The sequence below is a fragment of the Danio rerio genome, chromosome 24 (genome assembly GCF_049306965.1).
Source record: "Danio rerio strain Tuebingen ecotype United States chromosome 24, GRCz12tu, whole genome shotgun sequence".
Classification (NCBI taxonomy): domain Eukaryota; kingdom Metazoa; phylum Chordata; class Actinopteri; order Cypriniformes; family Danionidae; genus Danio; species Danio rerio.
Window position 1 is genome coordinate 26,030,802 of NC_133199.1, and position 12,273 is coordinate 26,043,074.

A 12,273-nucleotide genomic window follows, 5' to 3' on the forward strand; every position below is an offset into this window, starting at 1 on the left:
GAACTATTCATTTGTACTTAATAAATTACAAATACTTTAGACATTGATCTCACCTTCTAGGTTTGTACTGAATACACATGGAATTATAGAGCCATCTTCAGACAAGGGCTAAAAATGAAGCATGTCACCAAACACCTCTTACTCAGTTTTCATTATATGCATATGGATTTTTTATAGCACAACCTCATAATTTAAAATGACTCATTTCAGTTCTGTTGAAAGACAGTTCTTCAAAACAAAAGTGCGACCCGTAATTTGAAACCCAGTACGTGTGGAATAGGTTGTCTCAAATCCTAAAAGCTGAGAAGTAACGAGAACACTCTGACAGGAAACGAGCAGATAGAGTCCGTCTCGAAGGGCTAAATTTAAGGTGCCTGTTACTTAATCCCTATAATGCCTCACCGAGCATGAGCCGCCACAACCTCCTCCTCCTCCTTCTTTAAGAAGAGCAACCAACCTGTGTGCTTATTTATTTCACCTCCTGCTACAGGTAACATGTGCGAATTGTTAGGTCTCCTAAATCGGCACAAGAGACCCCTGTTGTACATCATGCAAAGCCTGCTGGGGATGTAATGCTCTGAAACTGTGCTCTCCGCTGAGCTATGGATTATGGGAGGGATTCAAAGACGGCATCTTTTGCTTCTGTTTTCCTGTTTCCTAGGGAACACTCCGTGGTGGCTTTCATCACGCTGATGGAACATTCGGATGGATGCGGATCTGACAATACCAGACCCGGCAGGAAGTGCTGGAGGAGCCGGTCAATAACAGGAATTATTCTGGATCTAGACAGAGCCTTCTAGTTGTCCTATTTGGTCAGCCTGTGGATGCTTAGAAGACATACATTTATGGGTGGGAAATGAGACCGCTTAAAAATTCTATGGGTTTGATGATTCATATTTGTTATATTCAATGAACTACCAATGATAAATCCAGATTTAAATTTTTTTTTGAAACATAAAGTAACAAAAAGCTTTTCAGACATTCATTTTCCTTTTTAAACAACAAACCGCCAATGTTTCAAAGGGCCATGAAACCCTCCTGTCTCAACAGGGTGTTTTCACACCTCTAGTTTGAAGTAAAAAGTAAAGAAAATTGGGTTTGTCCAGCTTTGTTTAGGTGGTGAGTGTCCAGTGGTGAAAGAGGGAAGGGTTTGCATGAAAAGGGGAGTTTCATTACATGCATAAATGAGCTGTATGGAAGTGGAGGATTTCTCTCCACCAGATTCCCCCTAGTCTCATTATCTGGCTGATGACAGTGCAGGTCCACTACCTTATCAATGACTATGTTTACATGGACATCCGTAATGGAATTATTTGCCTTAATCTTATAAGACAATAATGAGATTAAGGTGTTTACAAGAGTTGCTTTTTGAATTTTTCTTTCATGATCCCGTTTTACATGTTATAACATATAATTCAATTAACATCATTGCGTCACCACGCTATCCACATTTCCTCTGGAGTTTCATGTAATTTTGAGTGTTTTATTTTTAATTTGTCAACTTTAACTTTAACCCCCGGTGACAAATGAGATATTGGATGCAACCATACCTTCCAACATTTGTTTCTGAAAATCCAAGAGACCAGGGATGTTAAGTTCCAGGGTGAGGTGCCTGAATAACAGTGTTGAGAACCAGGTACTGTGGTGTTAGTAACTACTATAAAAAGTGTTTTGGGCCACCACTGCGATCAGATCCTATACCACTTTTGGCAATCCAAGGGTTTCACAGACTGTACCAAAATGCTGAGGATGGGGGTGGTTGAAATAACGGAAGTTTTCAGTAGAAATAACAAAACGGGAGGTGGTGGGAGCAATAGGATCTGGGTACAGCCTTTATGATGCAAGCTAAGATTGCATCGCTCAGAAATGCAATGTCAGACACAATGCACTGAATGGAGCTAGTGACGTCACTGTGAGGGGTAGGGTTAGGGGTGGGGTTAGGTGAGCCCAGTAAAAAGCGTTGGATGCAGCTCAGCATCTGCACCAAGTTTCTCGGTGGGAGAGGGGTCTGAAAGACGGGAGACTCCTGGGAAAAAAGGGAGTGTTGGCAGGTATGGATACAACTATGAACTGCTGGAAGAGCATTGTTGTAATTGAAGTTCATATCGCACGCAAAATGGGAGAAAAAAAACTCTGCATTTCACGATGCAGGTATCTGTGGTCTTCACTTAGTAGGTGCAACGAATAGTCAAACATCTGTGTGTGTGGACTATCCTGTCGCAAAATGCAGCAAAAAGTCCTACATGACAGTAATAGTTTGATTGCGGTGTTTACGGAAGTCTGTACTGCACTTCAGTAATGCGACTAAAATCGGCCTACTCCACATCTCAATTCGATCTGTTGTGAAAACATCAGTCTGGTATCCCACCTCACTTTGGGTTCAGAGGATGGATGTAACTGTTGTACAACCACTTAACTAAACAAAGCATTTTTAGTCCATAATGTTGTAGTAATATTACTGTAAAATACTTAGTACGTCAGTCATTACACCAAGTAATGTCCTCACAAACTGAGAGTACTGTTGTCGATACAACCTAATTTTGATATCTGAATATAGTAGTGACATTACTGTAAACCTATTAAGTAAATTTATTTTGATCAAGGTATGTCTTTAAAAACTGAAAGAGTGCTGCTGACAATACTAACTAACTTTGCCATCTGGACAAACATAACAAACATTGATCACACACTTACCAAATCCGTAGAGACAGGGCAATCAACACCAACTGGAACCGCATCTTTTTTTTTTTTAAAGACGACGAGAAGCAAATCACTTTCACCATTTTCAGATTCAAAAAGCTCTTAGGTAAAAACTGTTCTATACAAACATATTTTTGTCACAAGTTAGCAGACCACTGTAATACAACTGCTTGGGTCCACACGTGAGCTGTGCTCTCAGGGAAATGGAAACAAAAACTTTTTTGTGGCACATTTATAAACACAACACTGATGACCCACATCTCCGAACAATTCTTCTTCTTCTTCTTCTTCTTCTTCTTCTTCAACTTGCTTGAATTACCCTTGGCAATACAACATAGCGTCTCTCTTCAACATTGTAACAGGTAAAAAGAGTCTTTGAAATTATATTATGCATATTAATGAAGTTGCATCTCATTCACAATAGAGCATGCTGATTGGTTCAAACCAAGTCTTTCTCATAAATTAATGCTGAAAACTCAATGATGTTGTTTTGTACAGGCCGCGTTTACACAATGATCTCATGGCCGTGACCTTGCTTTAAATTTTCTTTTCAAACCGGAAGAACAATTTGCTTAAAACAAAGCAAAAACAATCAGTTTTTCACTTTTTAGTGAAATATATGTGTCCTAATGGTGTTTTTAAGAATGTGGGACATATTTATGACTGCCAACATCTCAAAAATGTCTTCTGGTGTTTCATGACCCTTTAACTTAAGAAGAGTCAAGAAATCCCAGATTTTCAATCACAACAAAGAAATTATTATTCTGAACCGATTTTATGTGGACAAAACTCTAAACGACAATATTATTTAAAAAATTGGTAGACTTGTTATTTATAGAATAAAACCCATGTATATAAAAATCCAGCTATCCAGAGACATAGCTGTATAAGACGCGTACAGATATAAAACCTCATTAAATTTGGATGATGTTTAGGGTTCCCATGCTAAATTCAAAAACATTATTATAAATAAAGGACAATTATTTCAGTACAAATAAAACTTACCTGACATTTGCTCCTATGTAAATATTCTAAACAACAATAGCTAAGATAAATTATTCACAGTCCCTTCCAAAGCATCCTTCATGACATGTCGGAATCTTTAGACCTTTAATCAACCTTATTTTGCAAGTAATTTTTTGAGGCTTTTGATATATTAGAGTGCATTAGTCCACTTCCTAAGTGCTGGACCATTTTTAAAGCTTTATAAACATGAACCAAAACAACCACATATGAGGAGAATAATAATAAATAAAGCAAACTTTCATTTGAAGCAAAGTATGTGAAAAAAGGTACAAGAGTGTGCTGAAAGGCATTAATGATGGAAAGAGTTATGAAGCATTGCGTAAAAACTGAAAAACAACAAAAAATATAAAACTTGTTAGTTTAGAAACTACTGTAATAAGTAGCTACATTGACTTCTTGCACTCAGTGTACTTGATTGTGAGAGTGGGCGGAGCTAAATATCTATTTTGGCAATCTGTTAATTTCAGCTTTCGGATTGGTGAAATGATCTGTACAGCATCATGGGGAATGCGGTTTTCTGAATTAAATTAAATAAGTTGAATTAATGTAAACCGTTGGGTTCAATAAAAGCAAATACAATCAACAAGCTTAGAACAGGTCTGTCTTAAAGGGTTGTAAAAATGTTTATTTTACTTGCAGAAACACAACAAAAAATGTGTTTTAGCAGCAATATACTCTAAAAGAACAAAGTAAAAATCATTGTGGTTTACAAGATTTTGTGCAGCCTGAGATTCGTATTTAAAAAAAGAACCCATTAAGAATGTGTTAGCAGTTTTAAAAAAGTATGAACTCAATAGAGCGCAACAGTTTTTGTTCTGGAAGTAAAAATCTTTATTCATTTTCTCTACATGGAAATAGATTTTTAACAATAACTAATAAACTGAAAAAAACAGTCCTGTTATTTGAGCTTAAAGCTATCTATTGACATAATTTCTGTGTATTTTGTTGCAATACCATTCATTTAATGGTAGAATTGCAGAAATAGTTTCCCTACCAAATTGTAGTGCCACTACTGATTTGCCAAACCAATAAGCGTTTTGTTGCAGAAAATAAATTAAAACGCACCAAAAGTGGATCAGTGGTACTTGATCAAACCCCACGCTGAATGGATCATTTATCAATATTTAATGCATTGTCAGCCACGCCTGACAGATGCATACATATACTGTACATGACCACCACACATGGCTGTCAAATCCAGGTCATTACAGATCTCTCTGATACAAACCACAAATGAAACTAGTTTTACTCCAAATTAAATAGTGCTGTCATTCTCCATAACATGCAGAAAACTCCACCAATCACATTGAGGAAAGGGTGGCAAAACAGTGATGCCATAGAAGAATATTGATTTTCCTTAAGAACCGTTTTGTTAAAAAAAAATCTTCAAAGAACATAATAAAATAATATAAATAATTAATAGAAGAACCGTCTGTATTAGAAAGTTTCCAAAAGGTGCATAAACCATTTTAGAAAAACACTTCTGATCCCAGTGTATGGCTGAAAGCTGATGTACAGATGTCTATAGTAATTCTAACAGAGATGGTTTTGTTGTGTTATGGGTGGGTATATTTTGATCCTTTCAAATAACAACCTTGACAAAAAATTGCATCGCTTTTAATGCACCTTTTAAAGGGCGCCTGTTATGCATTAAAAAGGGTCATATTTTGGTTTTGGGGGTCTCCAACAACAGTCTGATATGCATGCAAGGTCAAAAAACACTTTCATCGTCTTATAATATACATTTATTTTTATCTAATTATCACAACGACTCCCACATGATTGTTCAGCAATTCATTTGTTCCCAAGCCCCACCTTAGCGTGATGCTAATCTGCGCTGATTGGTCAGTGACCCAGTCTATTGTGATTGGTTGACTGTGTTCAACGTGAGACAGAGGCTGTGCGTCCTCGTGTTCTCATGCAACGTCATCATCAGCTACCTAAGTTTAGTACCAATACTCAAGACCGCAAGTACGGAGGACGCGTGAAACTTCCCGGATGTGTTCTTGATATCGAGGACGCACTGATGCAGACTTAAGCACCGAACTCGCTCTGGAAGTCCCAGAAGTCATTGCGACTGGAGGTGGGAAGCGCAGCATTTTATTTAGATTTATTATTAAAGTTCAGAGATATCACTTATTTACCTCAGGAGTTTCCCTAAATGAAACGTTGAAAGTAAACATTACCATGGACATCTTAATAAAGGAATAAACACATTAAGGGTTGTTTGTTTGCTGAAATTCATATTAAAATCTGTTTTATTTACATTGTGCAGAGTATATTTATAATGTTTTTATGCAAAGTATATATTTTGAAGAGGGGGGAAACAATAAATCGTTGTATGAGTGCTGTAATGTTTAAATAATTTACTATTTAAAACGCGTGAAGGTCACATGACCATCAGAAAGAACGCAGCATCCCATTTCTCAAAGGACGCATTCTCTGCCCTCGCGCTCTCCTGAGTTCGTTCTTCCGAGGACACCTGGCAAGACCGGTCTCCACAAGAAAGCAAATCCATTCTCTGCGTTCTTGGAATTGAGAAACAGCCAGAGAGAAATGCCCAGCATGGCTTATCAACATTGTTGAAGTAGTCAGAGTGCAGAGTATATATGTGAGCCCAATGCAGGAGTGCATTGAAGCAAGGCAGTTTAACTTTACTCTTAACCATGACACAAACTCAGTATTAGACAACACAGCAGCAAAAGTGAAACTGTTTTAAAACTTGACTGCTGCACGTGTGTAAGAACAGCTGACGGTGGCCATAGCAACGACAAACAGAAGTGGATCGTGAGCTCACAAATGCATTTAAATCCATAAACAAAGCAACATGTGTCATGTTTTAACGTAGTTTTAGAATTAATATGCGAATATAAAGAGTTAGCAGATACAGTACAAGCAGTTACAAGGAACAACACAATTAATTAAATAATTGCAAGCTAGAGAAAACAAGGCAACGATTTTAATAGCACTTACTTACACTTGTGAAAAGGAGGAAGAAACTGATCCATGAACTATGTACGGATAAAGTTCCTGTCAAGCTCTAACAAAGTCCCATGCATTAATAGACTTTCTGATACTTTCTTTAACAAATGGCTGGCGAACCCCCCGTTGAAAGCATGTAGATTGCTGAAGCACTCGTCAGAAAAATGACGGGAACACAACACAAGTCTAGGGTTATAATGCTGAGGTATTTTTACAAAAACAAACTTCAACTACTAACTCTTCACAGCCTCATCCATGGCTAGGGAAATCAACACTAACTTTCCCTCACTTTTCAGAGCAAAGCGTCTATGCAACTTGATTCAACCAGGATCCGCTACAGTGTTCTTCTTTTGCTAGTGTTTTGTGGGCAGGGTTAGGGGTTTCAATTTTCCCAGGTCTGCGCGTGCAACAAATAGGTTCGGCTAAAGACTCGTTACCCCCACGATTCCTTTGGACCACTATGAGTCAACTCTTTTATAGATGAATCAATAGTTTTAAACACGGTGCACTTGAAGATTTAAGCCTTAGCTGGATATTTCACTTTACTTAGAGCTGTGACACACTACATGGAAGGTCATTTTCAAAAACCCATAATAGGGGCTCTTTAAGTTCTTCGTTGAACCAATGCTGCCAATACAGAACTATTTATAAAGTGTTTCTATCTATTAAATATACCAAGGGTACAAAGGAAATTAGCAATTGTGTACAAGTAATTGAATACCAATAGCAGTGAGTGAAAATATTCTGCATCTGTTACTAATTTTATGTTTAGTTTTAGTTCAAATAAAATGTTAACCATCATACCTTGTGACTTATAGCACCACCTAGTGCCCAGCGTGCAGTAATACCAGTGTAACAGGTTTGAATGTGCATTCCCTCTGCTGTGGTAACAGTGGAAATAAGAAAAACATCTCCAAATCGCAAAGAGTAATTTATTGTCCTGACATCAGAACATCATCCAAATCCAGCGTGATTATTCATGTAGCTTGGTAAGAACACAACTGGGACCAGGTCAACATTTCAAGTTTCATTTTCTTTTTTCTCAGTCGGACATGAAGGTAAACAGAATTGTTTTGCTTTTTCTTTTTTTTGTACAAGTCTTTTCTGGTTTGTTGCTTTCAGTGACACTGACATCTGCACATAAAAATTATATAGATCTATATTTATATTCATATTTATATATTTATCATTCTCTATTAACATCTCAGTGTTCATTATCATCATGTCGTCGAGTCAAACAGCAGAAGCCAAACCGTCAGAAACAAAGCCTCTCATATTAAACACTGATCGACATACAGCACACACTCAACTAAACATTGAGAGACAGGGCTTTTTTTTGTACATCTTTGGAGGGAATTAAGCTTGCAAAGTTGTTTTGCCCTCCTGGTAGTACTCCAGTGTTTTCTAGACGTCGCTTAATTCCAGTTAAATACACTTATTTAAACCGAAGAAGAAAAACCAAAAAAAAAAAAAAAAACGCAGGTACAAATCGAACAGAACAACTTATAAATGTCTCCAGTGCTGATCGAAGAGATTTGGCACAATCAGTTCGCACAGAAAACCGAGATCGAGGTCTAAAACGGACAGTTTTCCTGCAAACGTGGATGATAAAGCAGCCGCATTTATTTTTATTCCACACTTGAGTCAAGAAAGAAAAAAAAAGTGAATTTGAAAAAATGTCAAAAATCTACATCTATTTCTGTAGGCAGTGAGAAAGCACTTTGTCGACGAGGAGAGGAGAGTGAAATGACGCTCCGGTCTTCATCTGCTTTTGTTTTAGTTGCCACAAACATGTTCACATTTTCAGAATCAACAATACTGGCACGTACATCCTTTCTCTTCGCATGTCATTTTGGGAGATGAACACTCAACGTTGATGCATTTTGCTCGTTTTTTTTTTTTTTTTTTGTCTTTTCCTTGTACTGTAAAAGCCACGGGAAGAACTGCGTGGTCTTGTGTAAATTTACACAATGCACTTGTGTAATGCATCTTTTAAATGTACACCAAATACTTTACATCAACTTAAAAAAATAGATGGGAATAATGTGGAAAAAAATAATCCACTGACTGAAAAGAACATTTGGGGAAAAAAAAGGGTGAAAAGCTGCTCCCGTAGCTCGTTTCTACAAGCTTGGTTTTCTTGTGCTCACATTCCTCACCTTCCTACTTCTTTTTCTCTTCCACACTTTTCAAATAGCTTTCAATACAAACCTACTTTCTACTCCAAAGGTTAGGCTTTTGCTTCTCTTTAAAGCGTGTGCTCTCTCTCATCTCTCACGCATTCTTTCTGTCTCTGTCAAGGCCTTCTTTTCTCCCTCTCGCTTTCTCTTTTCTTTTTTTTAACGCTCACGGAACCAGCTTAGACTAACAAAACTTGCTGAAAAATGTTTTGTGATACTCATGCACATGCAGTTTTGCGGCCTCTACGTTTAAACCCAAGAGTCGGGGGACGCGGGGTAGTGGCTGGTTTCGTAGTTGAGTTCGCTGTAGGGCCGAGCGGCCGAGTAAAAATCCACGTAATTTCCGGTGGATTTAAGTCCCAGGTGCATATTGAGATCGGTGGCGGGAGGGGGGCGATGGACCTGATCCTCAAAAAATGGCTCCTCAAAGTTCCTAGTGGAGTTTTGATAGATGGGGTACGGCTCGTAGTCCTTGAGCGGGGGCTCCTGCGGGATGGGTGGCACTGGGACCTGAGGGGAAACAAATAATATAGATTTGTATCTTACGTTTGGGAGGAAACAGCAGCTTATGTTATTCCAAATGGACTGATTTAGAGGTTGTTATGTTGAAAAGGGCTCATTAATAGGGATGGTCTATTACTACAGGTACATTTAAAGTGTACTGATCATTGCGTTGTCCCCTTCCAACTGGTTGTTATCTTTAAAATGTCAAACATTTTATATGCATAGAATAATAAATGTAAGTTAAGCGTCTAATGCAGTGGTCGCAGACCGGGGGTGGGGGATGTCAGGCGATCGTAGGTTGATGTGTGACCATCGCCCATTTTCTCAGAGGATGACAAGCTGTCACTCTGATACAAGTTTTAGACATGGAGACATTTACAAAGCACTGCAGTGTTTGGGTGTTCTGTGTTTGTCTAAGATAATTACTCTACCGAAATGTGATATTCCATACAAACTGATTGGTCAGTTCTTGACAAATGACTCGCAGTGCGCTCATTCATTTAACCGAGTGCATCTAGAAGGCAGGAGCACATCATGTTGCATGTGCGTGCCAGCCACGCACCTCCATTGAAAATGACAATATGCGTGAACTCTACAGAAGATGCGATATGTAAACGGCCCCTAAAAGGCCGCTGTCATTTTTCAATCTCCAGCAGTTTATCTTCTTGCACAGACATGGTGGATTGACCTCATGTGTTGACAAATGAGTTGCGGATCCATTCCCTAGCAGTTTGTGGATCTGCAGATTACGCAAGGCCCTGCATCAACATCTTTGCATAGGGCCACGTAGAGCCTCTGCTTGTAGTAGTCTTGTTAATATTAATTTCAACTAATAAAGCTATTTATACAGATTATACAGTACGTCTATGTATTTATGAATTTACTGCTGTCTTGAAGGCATCTTAAATATACAGTTGAAGTCAGAATTATTAGCCCCAGAATTATTATTTTTTGATAGTCTACAGAACAAACTATGATGTTTAGAAATGTGTTGAAAAAGTCTTCTCTCCATTAAACAGAAATTGGGGAAAAATAAACAGAGGGGCTAATAATTCTGACTTCAACTGTACTTTAATAGCTTCAATTTCCTTATATAATAACAAAATGTCTCATTTAAGAAAACACATAAAAACTTTTTTTGCTCTGTGTAAAAATATGTGCATGACCAATTCAAAGACATTATTGGCCTTACCCAAAGTCACTTTAAGGCAAGTCATTTTACTCAGCGGCCATCTTTGAAATGCCTCTCAGGCATTATGCTCAGGCATTCTGTTTAAATGGGGAAACATCAAATTCTCCAAAACTGCTTGCCAAGCTTACAATTGAATTTCATATTAGGAATCACCAAAAATTAAACAATAACTGTCTCTTTAGTTTCATTTCTAAACATCCAAATCGCATAACATTTGCAGAAACTTACGTCTGGACCGAGCCCCTCCACTGGAGTATCATCAGTCTATAGTGATTGATGATTGGCTCTTGTACTAGAAGGCAGGATTTATTCACCATATAGTGATCGATGATTGGCTCCTGTACTTGTAGGCAGGGCTTTATTCACCATATTGACCATTACACTTTTCACCATTCAAAAAGAAATGAGTGACATGCCTTGTGTATTCTATAGTCTTTGCCTGACCATAGAAACCTCTTTATTTTTGAGCCCTGTTGTCTTTATAAATCTTGCGCTTGTGAATGTGAATGTTTAGGCTAATAGTTTTCATACAGTTTGTAGATGTACAAATATAAAACAATAGCTCAATGCATTCTGCCTAACATCTTTGGAGCTCCATGGAACAAAATGAGGAGATTATGTGTGTGATTATGGATGGTTTTGTTCAATTAAAACAAGCTCTGGTGCAATTTCTCTGTTGGGGGCCATTTACATAGAACACGCTTTTCCATTCCAATAAACTTTCATTTCCAATCCATTCCATTCCAACTGTCTAAACATGTGCTTGAGGATGTGCGTGACCACTGCAAGCTTCTTCTTGCTTCTAGTATTTGCATGTGCTTTATGGGCATAGAATTAAATAAAATAGAAATAAAACACCATTCATTCATTCATTCATTCATTCATTCATTCATTCATTCATTCATTCATTCATTCATTCATTCATTCATTTAAAAAAGTGCCTAAATTGTTTTGCTGTTTGTGATTTTTTTTTCAGTTGAATAAAAATCTACAGTATTTTCCATTTATATATTAGCAAATATTTTGTTAATATTTAAAATTATAAAAAAATATTTTCCATTACCATAGCCTATAAGCAAAACACAGAATTCACTAAAATAAAAGTAAAATAACATTCATCACAAGTTGATTTAAAAAAAGCACCTAAATAGTTTTGCAATTTGTGATTTTTTTAGTTGAATTAAAGACGATTTCTTAAAAAAAGTGTAAAAATCTCGTCTCGTTCTCATGAACCCAATCTCGTGTCTCGTCTCGTCTTGTCAAGTGAGCATCTTGACACACCCCTAATATATATACACACACACACACACACACACGCACACACACTTGAAGTCAGAAATATTAGCCCCCCTTAATTGTTAGCCCCCCTGTTTATTTTTTCCCAATTTCTGTTTAACGCGGAGCAGATTTTTTCAACATATTTCTAAACATAATAGTTTTAATAACTCATTTCTAATAACTGATATTTTATCTTTATCATGATGATAGTACATAATATTTTACCTGATTTTTTTCAAGACACTTCTATACTGCTTAATGTGACATTTAAAGGCTTAACTAGGTTAATAAGGTGAACTAGGCAGGTTAGGGTAATTAGAAAAGTTATTGTATAATGATGGTTTATTCTGTAGATTATCAAAAAAAAAAAAAAATAGCTTGAAGGGGCTAATAATTTTTTCCTTAAAATGT

The 12,273-nt window shown here is 37.2% G+C and overlaps 1 protein-coding gene across 11 annotated transcripts in view; it reads right to left on the reverse strand.

The window, feature by feature from the left end:
* Positions 1 to 7,622: 7,622 nt before the first annotated feature.
* Positions 7,623 to 12,273, reverse strand: part of ctnnd2a (catenin (cadherin-associated protein), delta 2a) — a 579,694-nt gene continuing 575,043 nt past the window's right edge. For all 11 annotated transcript variants that reach the window (XM_073940674.1, XM_068217203.2, XM_073940678.1 and 8 more), the window contains one exon: positions 7,623 to 9,398. In XM_073940674.1, coding sequence (XP_073796775.1) covers positions 9,138 to 9,398 — 261 coding nt within the window. In that variant the 3' untranslated portion in view covers positions 7,623 to 9,137. The remainder of the gene's footprint in view (positions 9,399 to 12,273) is intronic.